Source organism: Mustelus asterias, chromosome 14 (genome assembly GCF_964213995.1).
Source record: "Mustelus asterias chromosome 14, sMusAst1.hap1.1, whole genome shotgun sequence".
Taxonomy (NCBI): Eukaryota; Metazoa; Chordata; class Chondrichthyes; order Carcharhiniformes; family Triakidae; genus Mustelus; species Mustelus asterias.
In genome coordinates, this window is record NC_135814.1 from 63,509,493 (window position 1) to 63,530,463 (window position 20,971).

The window sequence follows — 20,971 nt, forward strand, 5'->3', positions numbered from 1 at the left end:
TTTATAGACCTCTATAAGGTCACTCCTCAGCCTCCTACGCTCCAGAGAAAAAAGTCCCAGTCTATCCAGCCTCTCCTTATAACTCAATCCATCAAGTCCTGGAAGCATCCTAGTAAATCTTTTCTGCACTCTTTCTAGTTTAATAATATCCTTTCTATAATAGGGTGACCAGAATTGCACACAGTATTCGAAGTGTGGCCTGACCAATGTCTTGTACAACTTCAACAAGACGTCCCAACTCCTGTATTCAATGTTCTGACCGATGAAACCAAGCACGCCGAATGCCTTCTTCACCACTCTATCCACTTGTGACTCCACTTTCAAGGAGCTATGAACATGTACCCCTGGATCTCTTTGTTCTGTAACTCTCCCCAATGCCCTACCATTAACTGAGTAAGTCCTACCAAAATGCATCACCTCGCATTTGTCTAAATTAAACTCCATCTGCCATTCGTCAGCCCACTGGTCCAATTGATCAAGATCCCGTTGCAATTGGAAATAACTTTCTTCACTGCCCACCATGTCGCCATTCTTGGTGTCATCTGCAAACTTACTAACCATGCCTCCTGTATTCTCATCCAAATCATTAATATAAATGACAAATAACAGTGGGCCCAGCACTGATCCCTGAGGCACACTGCTGGCCACAGGCCTCCAGTTTGAAAAATAACTCTCTACAACCACCCTCTGGCTTCTATCAAGAAGCCAATTTTGTATCCATTTAGATACCTCACCCTGGATCCTGTGAGATTTAACTTTATGCAACAACCTACAATGCGGTACCTTGTCAAAGGCCTTGCTAAAGTCCATGTAGACAACGTCAACTGCACTGCCCTCATCTACCTCCTTGGTTACCCCTTCAAAAAACTCAATCAAATTTGTGAGACATGATTTTCCACTCACAAAGCCATGCTGACTGTCCCTAATCAGTCCTTGCATCTCTAAATGCCTGTAGATCCTGTCTCTCAAAATACCTTCCAACAATTTACCCACCACAGATGTGAGGCTTCCAGGCTTTTCCCTGCAGCCCTTTTTAAACAACGGCACAACATTTGCCACTCTCCAATCTTCAGACACCTCGCCCGTGATTATCGATGATTCAAATATCTCGACTAGGGGACCCGCAATTTCCTCCCTAACCTCCCACAATGTCCTGGGATACACTTCTTCAGGTCCCGGGGATTTATCTACCTTGATGCGCTTTAAGACTTCCAGCACCACCACCACTGTAATATGTACACTCCTCAAGACATCAATGGAGTTAGTGCTCAGTCCCCCCCCCCCCCCCCCTGCAATATATATACACACACACACACTACTCCAATATTTGCCTTTGGGCAAATAACTCAACCATACTGCTCAGTAAGTCAGATGGAATAAAATGTTTAGTTGTAAACTAATAAGCTGAACACCACCCGAATGTTGACTTTCAGTTAATTAATTAGGCGACATGAATGAATAAGTGAAGCAAAATCTAGAACTGAATAATTGATGAATTGGAGAGAGAGAGAGAGAGCAGTGCTTTCCACAGTGTTGGGGATGATGAGGAACAAGGAACCTGGGTGAGAACAATTATGAATGCAAGTGAACATTCTGAACAACTGATTGTGGAGGAAAGAGTCAAGTGATGTATGATGGTAGTATAGATAGTAGGAAATAAAACAATAAACTTGATATTGGCACTTCTGCTACTGATCTCAGTCTGAATGATTTTGTGAACAAGTTGCTTGGAACAATATAGGAAATTTTCATACACTGTTTTTGTTTTCTAGATTGCTTGTCTTCACAGACACAGCTTAAGTTAGCTGGAAGGCTGGTAAGTCTAATGTTTGTAAAATTAAAACATGACACATTTGTTTAAAATTGAATAATAGCAGGTGCATTATTCTATAAATTGTTTTGTTTTTTCCATTGACTGAAAATTTACCATCCATGATTGACTCTTTGATGCAACCAAAGAGACTGGTTAATTTAAAATATCTATAACAACATGAATCACAAATTTGTGCACTGAGCTGATTCCCAATCCTTGTTGGCTTAATTGTTCTCACTTGGATAGTGATAAAAGGTGTACAGTGTGGCTCAGCACTCCTTAGCTAGAGAAAATTGCCAATCCCCACTTCTAACTGCTGATCAATAATTTCCAATGGAAAGCACATGTGTGAGTATTGGGTGAAGATAGAATCTGGTTTTGCTGTAATGCAACCTGTAGTTGAATAGCTTACCATTCTTTTTATGCTTGCATGTTAAGTGAGATACTGAAATGCACCTTAGTGGCTGTCCATTGTGGCCAATGGTGATCAAAACCTTCAGAAATGGGGGTGAAATTAACAAAACTATTTAGAGAAATGTGTTTCTGTTAGACTCAGCTCTGTGAAACTTTTGTCTCCACTACCAATTTAGTCTAATTTGTTCTGTGAATGATGCAATGTTCAGTAAAATAATTTAATTCTCCATGGTTTCCAGCTTCCAACTCTAGTTTGCGAACAGTCGAGCAATTTTTTTCATAAACTCGATCTTATATTTTATCTAAATAATTTTAAATGATCTTATAAATGATCCCTTTACTCTAAGAGGAATGTGCTTACCTTGAACCCTAGTTAACACATTTTTGAAAGCCTCCCACTTACGAGATGTCTCTTTGCCTTCCCACAGACTCCCCCAATTAACTTGCAAGGTAGCAAGGAATGAGCTTAAAAAAAGGGCTTAGGAGAGCTAGGAGGGGGCATGAGAAGTCCTTGGCGGGTCGGATCAAGGAAAACCCCACGACTTTTTACTCTTATGTGAGAAATAAGAGTGACCAGGGTGAGGTTAGGGCCGGTCAAGGATAGTAGTGGGAACTTGTGCATGGAGTCAGAAGAGATAGGGGAGGCGATGAATGAATACTTTTCTTCAGTGTTCACCAAGGAGAGGGGCCATGTTTTTGAGGATGAGAGTGTGATACAGGCTGATAGGCTGGCGGAGGTAGATGTTCTGAGGGAAGATGTATTAGCAATTTTGAAAAACCTGAGGGTCGATAAGTCCCCTGGGCCAGATGGGATATATCCTAGGATTCTTTGGGAGGCAAGGGATGAGATTGCAGAGCCTTTGGCTTGGATCTTTGGGTCCTCACTGTCCACGGGGATAGTGCCAGAGGACTGGAGAGTGGCGAATGTTGTTCCTCTGTTCTAGAAAGGAAATAGGAATGACCCTGGTAATTATAGGCCGGGTTAGTCTTTCTTCGGTGGTCAGTAAGTTAATGGAAAAGGTCCTGAGGGAAAGGATTTATGACCATTTGGAAAGATGCAGCTTAATCCGGGACAGTCAACACGGATTCGTGAAGGGTAAGTCTTGCCTCACAAATTTGATTGAATTCTTTGAGGCGGTAACTAAGTGTGTAGATGAAGGTAGAGTAGTTGATGTTGTATACATGGATTTTAGTAAGGCGTTTGATAAGACGTTTCCCCATGGTCGGCTCATGAAGAAAGTAAGGAGGTGTGGGATAGAGGGAAATTTGGCCGATTGGATAAGTGACTGGCTATCTCATAGAAGACACAGGGTGGTGGTGGATGGAAAATTTTCAGACTGGAGACCAGTTACCAGCGATGTACCACAGGGAAAGGTGCTGGGTCCTCTGCTGTTTGTGATTTTTATCAATGACTTGGAGGAGGGGGCTGAAGGGTGGGTCAGTAAATTTGCTGATCACACCAAGATTGGTGGAGTAGTGGATGAGGTGGAGGGCTGTTGTAGGCTGCAAAGAGACATTAATAGGATGCAGAGCTGGGCCGAAAAATGGCAGATGGAGTTTAACCCTGATAAGTGCGAGGTGATTCATTTTGGGAGGACAAATTTGAATGCGGATTACAGGGTCAAAGGCAGGGTTCTGAGGAATGTGGAGGAACGGAAAGATCTTGGGGTTCGTATCCACAGATCTCTGAAGGTTGCCACTCAAATGGATAGAGCCGTGAAGAAGGCCTATGGTGTGTTAGCGGTTATTAACAGGCCCTAACCTCACCCTGGTCATTCTTATAGTGAGGTGAGTTCTGGTCACCTCACTATAAGAAGGATGTGGAAGCGTTGGAGAAGAGTGCAGAGGAGATTTACCAGGATGCTCCTGGTTTGGAGGGTGGGTTTTATGAGGAAAGGTTGAGGGAGCTGGGGCTTTTTTCTTTAGAACAGAGGAGAATGAGAGAAGACTTAATAGAGGTTTATAAGATGATGAGGGGGATAGAGTGGACGTTCAGAGACTATTTCCTCGGGTGGATGTAGCTGTTACTAGGGGGCATAACTATAAGGTTCATGGTGGGAGATATAGGAGGGATGTCCGAGGTAGGTTCTTTACTCAGAGAGTGGTCGGGTGTGGAATGGACTGCCTGCTGTGATAGTGGAGCCAGACACTTTAGGAACTTTCAAGCGGTTATTGGATAGGCACATGGAGCACACCAGAATGATAGGGAATGGGATAGCTTGATCTTGGTTTCGGACTGAGCTCGGCACAACATCGAGGGCCGAAGGGCCTGTACTGTGCTGTACTGTTCTATGTTCTATAAATTCCAGCAGAGGTTGTGAGAGTAGCTGTGCAAATATTGAGAACCTTTTGTACTTGAGTTACAACAATTATTAGAAATCAGCTATTTTGGTGATGTGCTTGTTCATCCCCTTCCCGTGTCAGTGTGATAAATTGTAGAATTTGATATTACAGATGGGAGCTACCATCTTGGGATGGCAGCTAGGACACATTGGGCAAAGTTGCAAGTACCTTGCTGTGTTTTATTCATATTGATACTGTGACAAAAATAGAAGTGTACGCTCTAATTCTGATGTCCCATCCCCTTGCTAAATAAACAAAAATTACAAAATGGTCTTCAATAAATTTCATATGGATGGGCAACATTTTGGCAATCAAGAATAGTATAATTTGGATAAGTAAAACACTCTGGAGGCTGGAAATCTGAAATAAAAGCAGAAAATGCTGGAAAAACTCAGCAGCCACGATTCTCTAATCTTGTTCACCTGCCACCGCTCAGCGAGAATGGAGAGTTTGGAGCTTAGCCAAAACACCATTCACTGCAGCGGGACTGGAGAATCCCAGTCACGGGCGAGGTGGAAGAATTCTGACCAGTAGGTCTGATGGCATCAATGGAGCGAAAAACCAAGTTAACGTTTCGAGTCTATATAACCTTTGTTGGTGAATTCCAATCTCTGCTGTGTTATCTAAGAGGTGAATAAAATCCTGTTAATGCTTTCAACTACTTTGACTGTGTGGTTTCTTACTGATTAAAATACTCCAGAGAACTTTGTCATTTACATTTAATTTTGAAAATCCCTAGAACTAGGGGAAAAATATCCTTAAACGTGTCTGTTCTTTAAGTTTGATTATTTAAAATATTTTAATGTTCTGTATTCAATATGGGTTTGGTTCATTCTTAGGAAGGACTTGTTCAAGTGGGCTGGATGGATTGCACAACACAGACTGAGCTTTGCACAGATTTAGAGATAACCACCAGTACAACAATTTATTTTCCACCTGGTTCTACCATAAAACAGAAAGGTGGGATCTTGGTATGTACTTATATATAAGTATACATGTAAAACATCCATGCGAGTGTCCATTTGTGGAAATTGTATTTTGCTGGAATGTGTTCAATTTTAAAAATCTGAAATAATACAACTGAGATGGTTTAGAGATTTGATTTGCTTCCTCTATACTGGAATGTAATTAGTTAGAGATATTGGCCCTTCTGAACCTCCTGGTTGGCTGAATAAAGAACAGAATCACGAGTGGAACTGAGTTTGTGGCAGAGCGCAAAAACAATGGTTTTGAACTTGCCAATTTTTCTGGATGAAGGGCAAGCAGACCAATAACGAAGGCAATTTAAGAGTTGAGAGAGGTGGTGATGAGGTAGATAGAGCTGGATGTTGTGATTGCACATGTGGAACATGATATGCTGTCAGAGGACAGTATGTAGACACTGACATACGAGATGCAGGGGGGGGAGGTCAGGAATGAATCCTTAGGAAATTTCAGATGTAACAATGTGGGAGTGGGAAATAAAGGCAGAAGATTTGCTGCCTATGACTGGATAAGTAAGAATGGAACCAAGTGAGGGCAATTCCATTCATCTGGAAAGTGGGGAAGAGACATTGGCACAGTATGGTCAACAGTTGAAAGGCTGCAGACAAGTTGAGAAGGATGGTGCACCATGGTCACAGTCATAGAAGATGACATACTTTGCTCATTTAGGGCAGTTCCCGTGCTGAGGCAGGTTTCCAATCTGCTTGAAAGTTTCAATCTTAGAATTGCAGGAAAGATGGCAATTGATTTGGGAGGCAGCAGCATGTTCAAGGAATTTCTAAAGGAATGGGTGTTGGTGATATAGGCTCGTAGTTTACAAGAATGGAGAATTTCTTGTGCATATTAAGTTTTGGCTTTGGCCTGAAAACGTGTCAAGCTTCTAGAATTATTTAGGATCTGCATGGGTACTTGTGCCTTGACGAAACTATGAGTCCATCAAAACATTGCTGACGTTATATTGCAACTTGGGAGCTGGTTAAGCTGGCAGTAACTGTTTGAACCACTTTCTTCCACTGCCCTTTCTGGTGCATTCTAACTTGGATACGATACAGCCTACCTCCTTGTCTTTATCTGCCAACACAACCTCCAGAAATGCACCTGAGAACTATGGAGCTTAGATTCACAGTTAGCCCCTGAATCGTCCCCTCTCTTTCTATAGTAGAAACCCCTTGTTTTATATTCTCTCTCTTCCCTACTCCACTCACTCTTTCTCAAAAGTTGCTATGTTGCTTGTTTGGAGCAGTCTTGGCAAGCTCAACAGTTATGCATTGTATAAAGACCTAAGGTAAACCAGTGACTAGTTGAGTGCATTATACACTGTGTATTTTGTTTGCCATCCTACAGTGAAGATGTCCAGAGGTAGGCGAAGGGTGTTTTCGCAGATGTTTTCTGGACATCTCCCAAGTTGACATCATGTATGAAGTTACTCAATAAAGCATTCCTCATACGTTTACCCAAAAATAACCAGATTTTACTGTAAATCACATCCCCTTTGACAGATTGGGCCTGATTAACAGGATAAAGGCTCCTGCACAGACAATGTTTCCTAATGTTGTATAACTTTGCCAAGAACTGCACAGGGTTCAATTCCCGTATCGGCTATGGTAGCTCGTGGAGGTTTGCCTTGTCCCATCTTTGTTGCAGAGAGGTGCCTTTCAAGCTATTTAACCACTTGTCCCTCTCTAACAGAGACAGACAGACAGAGGTCCCTCATGGACTGTGGGTAATTATAATTTTAATTACAATAACAGATGGGCAAAATTACTTAATCTCTTGCATGTCATGTATAAATTACATTTTACAACTCCTCTGTAGCCTATTTTAAATTATTTTTCTGCAGACTCTCAATAGCCTGGATGCCAGAGAAATTTATATTGAAGTTATGCAATATTTACCAGATCTGGAAAAGCTTACTGAACATTCATTCCAGGTATGGCCAAACAGAAATTGGAATAGCAGTAGAACAGAAATGTACTCCGTGTTGCAAAGAAACAGCAAAAACAACTTTGTATTCTTTTTTTCCAGAGCAAGTTAACTCATCATCGTTGGCTGGTTTTCTTTAAATTTGGTGACACCACAGAGCCTGGTGATTATGAGTTTAAAAGGATCAAGGTTCTTCTACAAAGTAACAATATTCAGGTACAACTGCTTAAGTGTGTTAAAGGATCATTATTTGGAGGATCAGGCTGATTCATCTGACTCTGCTGTTAAAGCAGTTTGTAACTGAGCCGTATAAGTCAGTAATCCCTGATTGGTGGTCACTTTCCTGATTACAGCTGATTTTGGTAGCTGGTGTGTTACAACTGGCTTCAGCATTCCTGACTTCGAGAGGAGAGAATTAGCACTTGTTCTCATTCCTTATCATTTTACATGACTCCTGCATAGGTTGAAGACAAGATTATGATTGGTTATGGCATTGTATGCAGTTCATAAATCCGCCTGCATTCACTGTCCAAGCTCGTACCTGAAGAATGAAAAAAGAAAACAATATATTTCAATTTAGTTGATCAAGGATAATCATGTTGTCCCATTTTGCAAATGGACACTGTATTTACTTTAATATGACTGCCTATATATGCTCACCCAACAAATATATTACAGTAAAACGGTTTTGTCAGCTTAACTATTCTGACTGACTTTATTGTAATTGAAGTGCATAAAATACATTTTAGAGTACTTGCAGATTATATACACCAAGATATATTTTATGCATTTTGGTAGTAATGCATAATGCATTGGAATTGTTAAGGATGGCTATTTTATTTAATAAAGAGGATCTTACTTCAAAGAAAAAAGGAATCAATGACTTGTTAGATGTCATTGAGTTCCAAGAGCAAAGTAAGTTCTCTGGGAATGTTTGTGAGCAGTAGGGGATTTTGATTTTCCTGAACTCTGGCTCAGGACTAAAGTAGGAAAGCCATGCTCCGTGGCAAGGCCCTTTATGGTTGCACTAGCTACTGAAGCATACTATCAAATTTACAGTTTATAAATGCATTGAAGATTTCCTAATTAGCAACCTTCATCAGCTATTTGCTATTTGTGAGAATCGGTCACAGTGGAGGCGATTTTTCCCAAAAAAGAAGCTAAGCGCCTAATGGGCAGGGAGAAAGGGAAATTGGTCGCTTGAATTTCCAGCACTCTGTGCTTCATGGAATCTGCCAAGGGATCCACACTGTTAGTGGGGATCGGGGCTCATCCCACCCAAGAAACCGCACCATAGCGCTGAGCGGGCCACTGCGCATGTGCACTGGCACCCCCATCGTCAGCCTCCCAACCCCCTCTTTCCACCCCCCCAACCACCCCGATGGTCAGCAGGACCGGAAAACCGCTGCCCATATGTCTATCCAATTCCTTAAGTACATAACTCAGATTTTACTCTGGGTGAGTTACACAAGCTGTTTTCTTTTGTTATGATGGATTAGTGCAAGGAGATGATTTTGTGTGGAACTCTACTCATGGAATTCTGGAGTTTTGGTTGTTCTGGATTTGGTGTTGAATCTGGAAGAAATAGTGGTGGGGAGGGGTGGGGAGAAAGCTCTTGTGTAACATGGATCCTAATGAGCTGCAGGAAGCTTATGATCAACCATTGCCTATTTTACTGAAGCACATCACATGTTCTTTGAAAATACTTGCAATAAGATCTCTAGTATGGTATTGGGGGGTTGTAACTGAGATGTTCAGTAGTAGTATTGCCTCAAGTTAGGAAGATTGAAAGGTTCCTTGACAACTTAGGTTTACTCATTAAGATGTCTGTTATAACCTCTCAAGTATAGATTCAATCCCTGGTCTTTGCTAAGTTAACTGAAGTTAGTTGGACTATGATTGTGATATTGTAATCATCCAGAGTAGCCATGCGTACAGGGACTAAGATGTCAGGAATTGTTTCTATGATTATGTCTAGTGATCTTTATTGGAAGTACATTGGTTAAGAATGGAATTGGGCTTATCATTGATGTCAAATAACCAACTGGCATTTATGACAACGAGTGAGGTATCAAATGACAATCGTCAGCTGAACCATACTTCAGCAAGTAATCAACACCTTCAGGAAGGCAGAAAGTTTGTGTCAGGCGGTAGAAGTTGGGGTTGCTTAACTTCCCTGTTGGTTGTGAAGTTGATTTTTTGGCTGTCTCCTTGCCTAAAATACAGTGTACTTAAAAGGCTCAAGTTTCTGTTAATATCTTGTTTTTAATTATGTACAAGCTAGTGGTTTATATAACTTTTTTCAAGTGACATCAGCAAAGTTCAATAATATTCCTAAAATTGTGGCACGAAGATAGAACATGTTAACAATGAAGTACTTTAACACAAAGGATAATCTTTTTCCAGGTTGGAACGTTTGACTGTGATGAGGGATCACGCATCTGCAAGAGCCTCTATATCTACCAACCTTGTGTTGTAATATTCAAAGGCAGTGGAACACGTGCCTTTGAAATACATCATGGTAAGAACTGTGTCCTAGAGTTGTCATGGTAGTTATGAAAACAAAATGTTTTTAACATCTTGGTTGTTCGTTACAAGTTATTCTTTATCTGGACATATTACATGTGGTAAATAATTTCTGGGGTAAGCTTTGAGTAACAATAGAAAGAGGTTACCTTTGACTAATAACATGAAGAGGTTACCAAATATGCTGTTTGTTGGTGTGAATTGTGTCAATTGTGCAGTGAATATGCACATGGCTCTCAATCAAAGTATGTGGGTTGAGGCCCCAAAGACTGCAATACATAATCCAGGCTGAAACTAGCACTCTCTGGTCAGAGATTAAATCAAGACCCGATCTACCCTTTCACATGCATGTCAAAGACAATGGGTGGGATCTTGATCCTGCACTCGCCGATGGCCAGCAAGGGCTCAGGATCCAGTCAAACCTGGAAATGGCGAATCTCGCTGACAAGATCGAAATCTCCAATTTTTGCCGTCCCTTGCTGGCAACATAATCAGGTTCATGCCCATAATGGACAAGGACCTAACTTCCATTCATTTTAAATAAATTTAAATCTAACTAAAGACCTCCATTGCCAGATTCTCTCCCTGACCTCCCTTTCGCACCACCGGGAAGAGCAACATTGTCAGGCAACCTGCCAACCTGTGCCAAGGGGCAGTACCAAGGGTTGGCCCGAGGGGGAACCTCATGAGAGAAGGCTCATCTATTTGTGATTGGGGAGGGTGAGAGCAAACACAGAGCAATTTCCGGAGGGGAGGGGGAGACATGCTGGTAATGATTTGGGGAGTGCCGAGAATGGAGATGCTTTGGAAGGTCGAGGGGGCGGGGGAAGGCCACAGATACCTCCATGGTGGAGGGGGCGGGGGATTAATATTTATTCCAGTGATCAGGGTGCCCTTTCTGGCTGATTCCTGGCTCTAGAGTGACGGCGCAAAAAACATACCCACTCTTTTCTTTGGCAGTCAATAACAAGATCTGGAGAGAAAACTGGCCAGTGGAGCAAGAGAGTTCCTTGCCAGTTTTCTCTCCAGAACTGACACTCTGCCAAATTCTCGTATGATTCCGCCCAATGTCAAGGAAGCCATGGCACAGTTTAAAAGGTGACTTTAAAGCCTTCTTTCGCTATGCTGTCCAACAATGATCCGTTAACCAATATCATCCAAAAAATCCTTACAGAACACTACGTTGTGAAATAATTTTTGTTGCCTTCATGTTGTTTAAGGAAGTTCTTTCTTTCCACCCAAGTTGCATATGCATCTTCTGCAAAGAAATCCTTTGCCGAAGGATATTCTCTCAATTGAATATGAAATGTATGCATTTTTTTATAGTTTCTGTTGCATTAATATTCCATGATGCATTTTATCCTAAAAGGTAAGAGGGTTCTCTACGATATAGTTTCCTTTGCCAGAGAGAGCATTAATGCGCCTGTTATCACATTGAGTCCGAAGAATTTTCCAAGGAAAGAAAGGGAACCTTGGCTTGTGGACTTTTTTGCACCAGTAAGTTCTTTCTTGAAATATATTTCAAATATAAACTCATGTCTAGCTGGCCTTCAGCTGCTTCATCAATGACTTTCCTGCCATCATAACATCAGAAAAGAGAATGTTCACTGATAATTGCGCAATGTTCACCATTCTTAACTCCTCAGATACTGAAACAGTCTATGCTCGTACATAGCAAGACTTGGATGACATTTGTGCTTTGGATAACAAGTGGCGAGTAACATTTGTACCTCAAGTGCCAAGCAATGGCCATCTCCAAAAAGGGAGAATTCAAACATCTCCCTTGACATTCAATGGCATTACTATTGCTGAATCTCCCATTATCAACATCCTGTGGCTTACCATTGACCAGAAACTCAACAGGACCAACCATATAAATACTGCGACTGCAAGAATAGGTCAGAAGCTACTAATTTTGTAGCGAGTTAGCTCATTTCTTGAGTCTCTATAGTCAGCCACCATCTACAAGGCACAAGTCAGGAGTGTGATGGAATGCTCTCCGCTTGCCTGGATAAATGCAGCTCCAACGACACTCAAAAAAAAACTCAACATATTCCAGGACAATGCCCACTTGATCAGCTCCCCATCCACCACCTTCAACATTCATTCCCTTCACCACTGACACAGTGGCAGCAGTGAGTACCATCTACAAGGTGCACTCACCAATGCTCCTTCAACAGTACCTTCCAAACCTACAGTCTCTATCGCCTAGAAGGACAAGGGAAGTAGGCGGATGGGAATGCCACCATCTGCAAGATCCCCTCCAAGTCACACACCACCTTGAATTGGAACTATATCGCTGTTCCTTCGCTGTCGCCGGGTCAAAATCCTGAAATGCCCTCCTAGCAGCATTGTAGGTGTACTTTAACAGTTCAAGAAGATAGCTCCCCACCACCTTCTCAAGGATAATTAGAGATGGGCAATAAATGCTGACCTAGCCAGTGGTGCCCATATTCTGTGACCAAATAAGAATAAAGGCCATTCTGTAATAAGTCTCATCTTTGTCATTTAAGTATGTTTCATTTCTAAAAGTCATTTTCTTACTGAATCACATCAATAAATGACCACATATAGGTATTGTCTGTGACGATTATTTGTATTTGAAGAAAAATCCGAAAACACTCCTCAATTTAACAATTATTTACAGAGCATGTTTGCTACTCTTTCTCTAACGTATTCAAAATTTTGCCTTGTCCACGCATAAAAGTTGGAGTGAGTCTTGCCTCTGAATAGCTCACTGACAATATTCTGAGGTCCTGTTAGGTATTAGTCAATAGACAATTAATTTGAAATCACTGGACCTATTTCTGGAGCAATTAGTGCAAAGGATTGGAGACCTGGTTTTACTCGGTTTCTGTACATGTCCCACCCTTTTGGAATTAGCCATTCAGGAGATTAGAGCTGAACCTAAATCTGGAATATTGTCGGACTACTTATGTTGTAATTCTAGTCTGTTCACCATACCTACGAGAAGAGTCAAATGCCTTGTACCCATTTGTTATTGAACTGTTCTGTCCTGTAGAGGGCCAACATGGTGTTTGCTATGACACGCTGTATGTCGTGAGATAGAAGCCTCAGTAACACATTCTGAGAGTAATGTAGATACTTAAATCCAGTTTTGTCCATATTCACCATGTTCTTAGAACAAATGATAGAACAATTTTTGTGGCTATTTTTCCACTTAAGGCTTCGTGCAGACTAAAATTCAGTCATTTTTTTTGAGGTCTGACAGGAATTTGAAGAACACATTGCAAAACTGTTTAATGCAAGACATTTGAAGAAGTCTCATCTCAATTTTGTGAAGGTGGACACTGCCACTCAAAATTAGAAATGTGCTCTCAACAGCAGAATTAGGTCTAAGACCATTTAAAATCTTGCCCTTCATGGAGGTCTTCAACTTGATGTTTCTAAGTTTATAAAGAAGCACAATTAATAAAAGATTTGTGCTTTTGTCATGCTACCTACTTTGCACTTTCATGTATGAATTCATGAATCATGCAAAATTAATAAATTGCATTTTGTTCCAAGATGCTGTTGGAAATGAGCTTTGATGCTAGAGCAGGCATCCTGAGTGTAAGTAACGCTGCTAATATCAAAGAAACGGAAGCTGGCATTGTTCTGTTGTGGAAAAATGGGGAATGCCATCTCTAAATTGGGAGCTATATAGTAATAGCACACCATATATTTATTTTTGTACCAAATTAGAATTACTTGGACTGTCCAAGTGTTTTTAATTGCATATATATATATTATATACATTTTAAAAGAGATGCAGATATAGTGGGTGTTCTTTAGCCGAGACATGAATTATTGCTAGGCTTGTGTTTACTCTCAGAATAATTAAATGTTGAACTTCACTCCAATATTTTATAACTAGATTGGTCTTTGATCTCCTTCTGCCATTTACTGATGGGGGACATTTCCCTCACCATTTCCGTTGTGTTGGAAAGTGATATTTATTAAACCTTCTGGCCATAGTCTCATAGTTTTTAGTAAAGCTCAGTACCACGTTTTGAGGGAAATTAATGGATGAGATGACTGTCCTTTCATCCCACAGATCTGGATTTTAGCCTATCCAAACAGAACAGAAGAATTGGCCCAGTTCTGCCGCAGACGTCAAGACCCTGATGTCAGGGTTGTTTCTAGGTTCCAACCCTGCACTTTTCAGTCATGCGCCTGCCAGCTTAATTTTACAAGGGGTGGACAATGAGTGGACCACCTCTGTGTCCATTGTCCAATTTGGAATGGCAGGTGGGCTGTGGAGGTAGGAGGGCCAATCAGAGTACCCAAAGGGAAGGGTGACCGGCAGCCCCATAGTGAAAGCTGTGTGGTAGTAAACTGAATGGACCAAGAGAGAGTAGCACAAGATGGAAGTGGGATAAACAGGCAGTCAACCCCTCCCACCCAGTATCATCTCTTGGATATCTGCAGGTGAGGCACATCCATTTGCAAGACTTTGCAGGCAGATGGCCTTAGGATTGCTAGGTTGGTCCTTCAAATTTAAAAATTCACATTCCACTCAGACCTCTCATTCTGCTCTTGCCTCCTCTGAGTAAGCAAGCTGCAGGTAAAGTTAGCGCATTTGGCAAAATTACAGCCTGTTCAAGAAATGCCTGCTCATTACACCAATAATTGCTTTTACTGTATGATATCTATCACTCATGGTTACCATTAAGCATTGCACTCCCAGCTCTGGGACATATCAGGGCTGACATTTTTCTAAATTTCCCAACTCTTGTTTTCCCTTCCTCCTCCAGCTGCCAAAGTTACCTCCATGGGACTGGGAAAATTCTGGCCATAATTGGGATAAGGATCCCATTAAAATATATTAACGCTGATATCAGAGTTTCTATCTGTTTTACCTTGAATGAATCCACACCAAACTAATACAGTATCTGGTATCAGTTTATATATATACTGACAAATCACAAATATCAGTTAACCTAAATTGATTCTTTCCACATTTGTCATATGTATGGAGCTATAATAAATTGTATAATCAATATAAGATATTTTTATCTTGTAATTTATTAATGATCTGTGACTGAAAGCCAGATTATGTCTTCACCATTTTCAGTGGTGTCCTCCTTGTCGTGCTCTTTTGCCTGAACTGCGGAAAGCTTCCAAACAGTTAGTTGGTCAACTTAAGTTCGGAACATTGGATTGTACAATCCATGAGAGTCTGTGTAACACAGTGAGTATGAACATTTTTCTTACTATTGTTTGATAACAAATTACATTTAACTAGTGCATTTAATAGAAAATATGGGCCAAACGTCCTTCAGAATTGTGCATTTAAAAAAAAATAAAGGAAATGACCAAGTGCTTGGTGAAACCGCTGTATTTTAAGGAATTTGGAAAGGCAATCCCTACAAAGGGAATTCCACAGTGGAAGGGCTATTCTGCTGAGGTCACAGCCACCATTAGTAAGAAAGGAGTAAACGAGTGTTCATCAAGGGCAGACTTTTGTAGAGCTGGTTTTGATGAGTCTGGGTAGGTTAGAGATTAGGGGGAAATAAGGCCTTGAAAAATTTTAAACAAGAGTTACAAACCTTTTGAGATCTTTAAGACTCATAAGAAATAGGGACAGGCCATATAGCCCCTTTGACAGTGTTTCGCCATTTAACAAAGTCATGGCTGACCTACCTCATCCCTACCTTCTTATCCCTTTGTGCCCAAAACTCCATTGTCTCTGTCTTGAATATACTCCACAATGCTTTAGGTGAAGAAATTTCTCTTCATCTTGGTCCTAAATGACTGGTGCCTAATCTAATACTTTGACTCCTTGTTCTAGATTCCCCAGCCAGGGAAAACATTTTCCCATCATCTATGCTTTCACGCCCCTTAATTTTATATGTTTCAATTTGATACCTTTTACTCTTCGAAACTCCAGATCTACTCAATCTCTCCTAATAGAACAATCCCTGCTTCCCAGGAACCAATCTCGTGGGTTCTTTTGGGGCATGTAGTTAAGGAACTGGGAGTTGATGTAGGCTGGAGAAAATGGGGATGATTTTCCGATCATAAGTTGAAGAAAACTGGAAAAAATTGCAGGTCATCTAAAGCTGGATGATCTTGGAGATAGTACTGGGGGAATGGGGCTGAGGGAATGATGGGGGTGCAAATACAGAACCTAAAAAGAGAAAGCAGTTTAGATGAAGAGGTTCTGAGGAGAGGTTTGGCTTAATGAAGAAAGTTAAGTAAAAGATTAATAATTCTTGTATTGCTGTTCAAGCATGGCATCCAAGCTTATCCAACAACACTAATATTCAACCAATCCAATGTTCTTGAATATGAAGGCCATCATACAGCTGATGAACTTCTGGAGTTTATTCAGGTATGAAGTTTTTAATACAACAGTTATTTGCTTTAATAATTTTTAATTTTGCAACCAATTTTATATGGTCTGTTTTGTTTACTGTTTGAGTAGGACCTCATAAATCCCTCAGTAATTGCACTAACACCAGAGACCTTTGAAGGATTAGTTAGAAGGAGAGCACAAAGTGAACTTTGGATGGTGGATTTCTATGCTCCATGGTGTGGCCCTTGCCAAGCTTTAATGCCAGAATGGAAGAGGATGGCCAGGGTAAGAAAAATATTCTTCCTTTGAACCACCCAAATAGTAACTTGAGAATGTTGCAATCTGATTTTCAACTCCGTCAAGGAATTCCATAGAAAGATCTTGTTTCAAACTCTTTTTGCCCAAGCCGAAGTAAATTGATTATTACCTGCATGAGTTTCCTCTTTAGTAAATGTTAGAGTTATTTGAAAAATGTTTTAAAATTGTACTCTGATCAGTTGAAAACTGATTTTGCATTTCATTGCATGCTGGGACCAAAATTACATTGGAAACAAATGGGAGTAGTATAATACAATGTTGTATTCAGTGTTGCTAAAAAAGAGATGTTACCAAAGATTTTTGTCTTGTGCTCATCAATATAGCAGATGAGCTGTCCTCATGAATGCAGGATGAAAAGCTTTGATAGCATGTCTCTTTCTTCAGCAATACTCAAGTCCTGTACTACCAAATGACTATTTTCTACTGACCAAATTGTATTTATCCAAATTTGATATGCATTGAGGACACCTTCATTCAAAAAGGACTGCAACCCAGATTTTTGCACAGATTGGGAGCCCTTTTAAATTGGCAAACAACATCCAAGACCTGGTTCTCGGAGTCCTGCTCCCATTCCCATTTTTGACAGTTTTTGCTGGCGCGGGATATGGGTGCAGGCAGTCAGCCTGCATCTAGCACCACCACCTTTGCTGGCTCATTGGGGTGGCAAAGGCGTTTCAATCATTATCCACCCCAATGTTAGCAGAGTCAGATCCGGGGAAACCAGCTGCTGCGCTGTTGGGCGCCCATTGTGCAGGTGCCCCGATCTCCCAATGTACCTGGTGTGCTTCCTTAATATGGTGTCCCTGGAGAGTATTTTTAATGAAACCTGCCATGTGCCTTTAGAATGAACCTGACCTGGCCCACAAAAGGACCTGCAACATTGCACCCACTCCCCCCATGGGCACTTTCTACTCCCACCTGCCATGATCCCCAACTATGGGTGGGAGTGGAAAATCCCAACCATTGTTTCAACCATCTAAAACTGATGCTTCGAGTCGATTTCACTGCAGTCAAAATTTTCCGAACTTTTCAAGTATAATGCAGATGGCTTCTCTTTGTAGATGCTGAATGGGACAGTCAACGTGGGCAGCATGGACTGTCAGAAGTACTATTCTGTGTGTCAGAAAGAAAATGTGCAGGCCTATCCAGAGATCCGACTCTACCCACTGAACACTAATAATGCTCACAAGTACCAGTATGTATTATAAAAATGTATTTAATTGTATACTTTTTTAAAACCAATTAATTCATAGTTAATTTCACTTCTTCCAGGATTCCTCATTGTTATATAATGGCTTGCACGTGAATTGCAATCCTGTTACGGGGCTGTCAGAACAGTTTTCTCGTATTTAAAACTATTGTTCCCCTCAAGGAACCAGATAAAGTCACAGGGCCCGATTTTACCATTCTGCTGAATCTGGGCGCAATTCAGACTCGACTTGGAAATTTGTTCTCAGGCGCCCCCATACGCACTTCGTCTGAAAAAAAGATCGCAAGTCTGAATTGCGCTGTGGGCGGGGCTTATCGCACCGGAAACGCTGCAGCTCTGATTTGAACTGCGTATACGCAGTGAGAAAAAAAAATTGAAAAACGCGCCCCTGTCACATTGCTCCCAGGCCACAAAAAACTGATAAAGTGACCCAGGAGCAAAAAGCGGGAGTGATGGCCCCCACAGACATTGCCCCACCCCCACAACATAATTGTCCCCCTTATCCACCCACCCCCCCCGCTACCCAGACTGATCGTGACCCTCTGCCCCCTTCTCCCCCCCCCCCCCCTGCCCCCAATGATCGCCCGCAGCGTGGCAACGGACCCCCCTGCCCCTGCCCCCCACTTCTCCTCACCAGAGATCCATCTGGCCTCCCTCCCAGTATATTTCACATACTCATAGCCGAGTACTTTGATAGTTTCACTAATTAAGTGCACGTGTACTATTATAGCTGTGGAATCCCTTCTCTCTGTTGCCTGTACTTGCAAAATCCACCGAAGTAAATATTTATTGCTGGCAATTTAATGCTGGTAAAGTTGCCCTTTATTGAAGTTGTGTAATGAAACATATAGGTGGGTGTACAAATAACCGTTGCTTGATTCAACAATGTTTGGAATTGTGTTTAGCAACAGCCAACTTGCAGTAAATTCTAAGAGCTGCATTTCCAAGTTTAGAGGATAATTTGGGAAATGGTAGTAAGATAATTACTTCTCCTGAACTTGCTGGTGTAGGGGGAAAAAAACATTCATGGCAAGTGAAATATAATCTATTTATAACAGGAATGATCAGAATTAGAAATGTGATGGAATAGAATTATCAACCTACCCCCCCCCCTCCCCCCACCTCACCCCACCAGAGAATGACCCCCCCCCCCACCCACCAGACAACGATCCGGCCTCCCCGCCCCCACCAGACAACTATCTGGCCTCCCTCTTCCCCACCAGAGAGGCATCTGACCCGCCTCCTCCTCCCTCCCCCGGCTAGAGAATGATCTGCCCCCCCCCCCCCCCCCCCCCCCCAAACCCACCCACCACCAATCTGAGTTAGAGAGCTGCCGGAAGCTCTGAACTTACCTCTTCAAACGCTGGAGTGCCCGAAACAGACCTTTGCCGAGCATGTCTGTTTCGCGCCCAATCTGAACAGGCGAAAGCGATGGTAAAGGGGGAAATACTGGTAAAGTTGGGCAGCCAACCCATCAATTCAATTTAAATGCATGCAAATGCATTTAAATCGCCGTTGCACCTGTTTCGGGCGCGATTCGGATCGCGGCCATTTTCGGGCCTTGGTAAGGTGGCCATCTGCGTGGACGTGGACACGAATCGCGTTAATGGCCTCACGCCCAACTTTACCAAGTTTTGGGACGCAATGGTAAAATCAGGCCCACAGAGTGGTTTCAAGATGGATTTATTGAAGACTATAGCATTAGGACTGTGAAATCATTCAGAGTAAAGCATTCAAAAATACATAGGCAATTATAGTTCAAATTTGATTACAAGTAATTTAGCATATACCAATAAAAGTCTAGGAGTTATCTCTATCCATTCACATTCATTGATTAAGGTTACATCATCTAAAAAGTACAGTTCTTAAAACCAGTCACAATCACCTTACGCTTGTTTAATTATAATATCCAGTCAGAGTGAGATTTTTAATTGCATCAATTGGGTATTGTTTTCAAGTATCTTTAAACATCCCAGCTATGTCTGAATGTTAGAACATGAATCAACTCAATTTTCCAATGCATGGTTCAAAGGCCTCTCCCAGCTTAATATCTTTCTCCTTTTCTTACCTAAAGATCGGAGTGGGATTCTCCCAAAAATTCAAAGTGTCGAATTTGCATAAAAACTGAAGTAAATCACACTTTTTGTTTTCAGCAGGAATTTATAAATGAATTTCCCACACTCTGCACTGCAGAATGCACTGGCGTGATTCACTCCAGAAGCCAGTGGGCAGGGCCTATTCCAGCTGGAGAGGCCGGCAACATAGCGCTGAGTGGACCACTGCACTTGCGCCAATCTATCAGCGCCGAGATCGGCGCATGCGCAATGGCCAGCCTCATGATCCCGCATCCCTGGCCCTCCGAGCCCTGCACGACCCTGTCGCTGAACATGTCCGGGCCAACTGACTGGACCGCAGTGCCGGCCCGCCCCCTTGACAATACCAAGCACTTACCATCACTTTTCTGTGCCTTTTGTATTGTCAGACTGCTCTTTAGTTGTCCAACCCTGGATATGGCAACACAGGTGGCCAAGGTGATTAAGAAGGTATATGGCATGCTTGCCTTCATCAGCCAATGGCATTGAATACAAGAGTTGGTAAATCATGTTATAGGTATATAAAACCTTGGTTAGGCCACATTTGGAGTATTGCATGCAGTTCTGGTTATCAGAAGTGCACTACCAGAAGGACGTGTAAGCTTTGCAGAAAGTGCAAAGAAGGTTCACTAGGATGTTGCCTGGTGTCAAGGGTGTTGGCTATGAGGAGAGGTTGAATACACTGATTGTTTTCACTGGAAAGACAGAGGCTGAGGGGAAGCCCGATAGAGGTCTATAAAATTATGAGAGGCATAGACAGGGTGTGTAGTCAAAGGCTTTTTCCCAGGGTGGAAGTGTCAATTACAAGGGGGCACAAGTCCAAGGTGAGAAGGGAAAAGTTTAAGGGAGATATGTGGGGGATGTTTTTCAAGCAGAGTGGTGGGTGCCTGGAATGTGCTGCCAGAGGAAATGGTGGAAGCAAGCGCATTAACAATATTTAAGAGGCATTTGGATGGGTACATGAATAGGGAGGGAACTTAGGGATACGGACCGAGTAAGGGCAGAAGGTTTTTTTTTTGTTTAGTTAGGGCATCATGATTGGCATG

At 41.9% G+C, this 20,971-nt stretch overlaps 1 protein-coding gene across 1 annotated transcript in view; it reads left to right on the top strand.

Moving 5' to 3' along the window:
* dnajc10 (DnaJ (Hsp40) homolog, subfamily C, member 10) overlaps positions 1-20,971 on the top strand; it is a 63,522-nt gene that overhangs the window by 27,928 nt on the left and 14,623 nt on the right. Inside the window, exons 9-18 of the mRNA XM_078228523.1 lie at positions 1,773-1,816; positions 5,410-5,541; positions 7,395-7,484; positions 7,580-7,693; positions 9,884-9,998; positions 11,373-11,500; positions 15,081-15,197; positions 16,239-16,340; positions 16,434-16,589; positions 17,684-17,817. Of these exons, the coding sequence (XP_078084649.1) occupies positions 1,773-1,816; positions 5,410-5,541; positions 7,395-7,484; positions 7,580-7,693; positions 9,884-9,998; positions 11,373-11,500; positions 15,081-15,197; positions 16,239-16,340; positions 16,434-16,589; positions 17,684-17,817 (1,132 nt within the window). The remainder of the gene's footprint in view (positions 1-1,772; positions 1,817-5,409; positions 5,542-7,394; positions 7,485-7,579; positions 7,694-9,883; positions 9,999-11,372; positions 11,501-15,080; positions 15,198-16,238; positions 16,341-16,433; positions 16,590-17,683; positions 17,818-20,971) is intronic.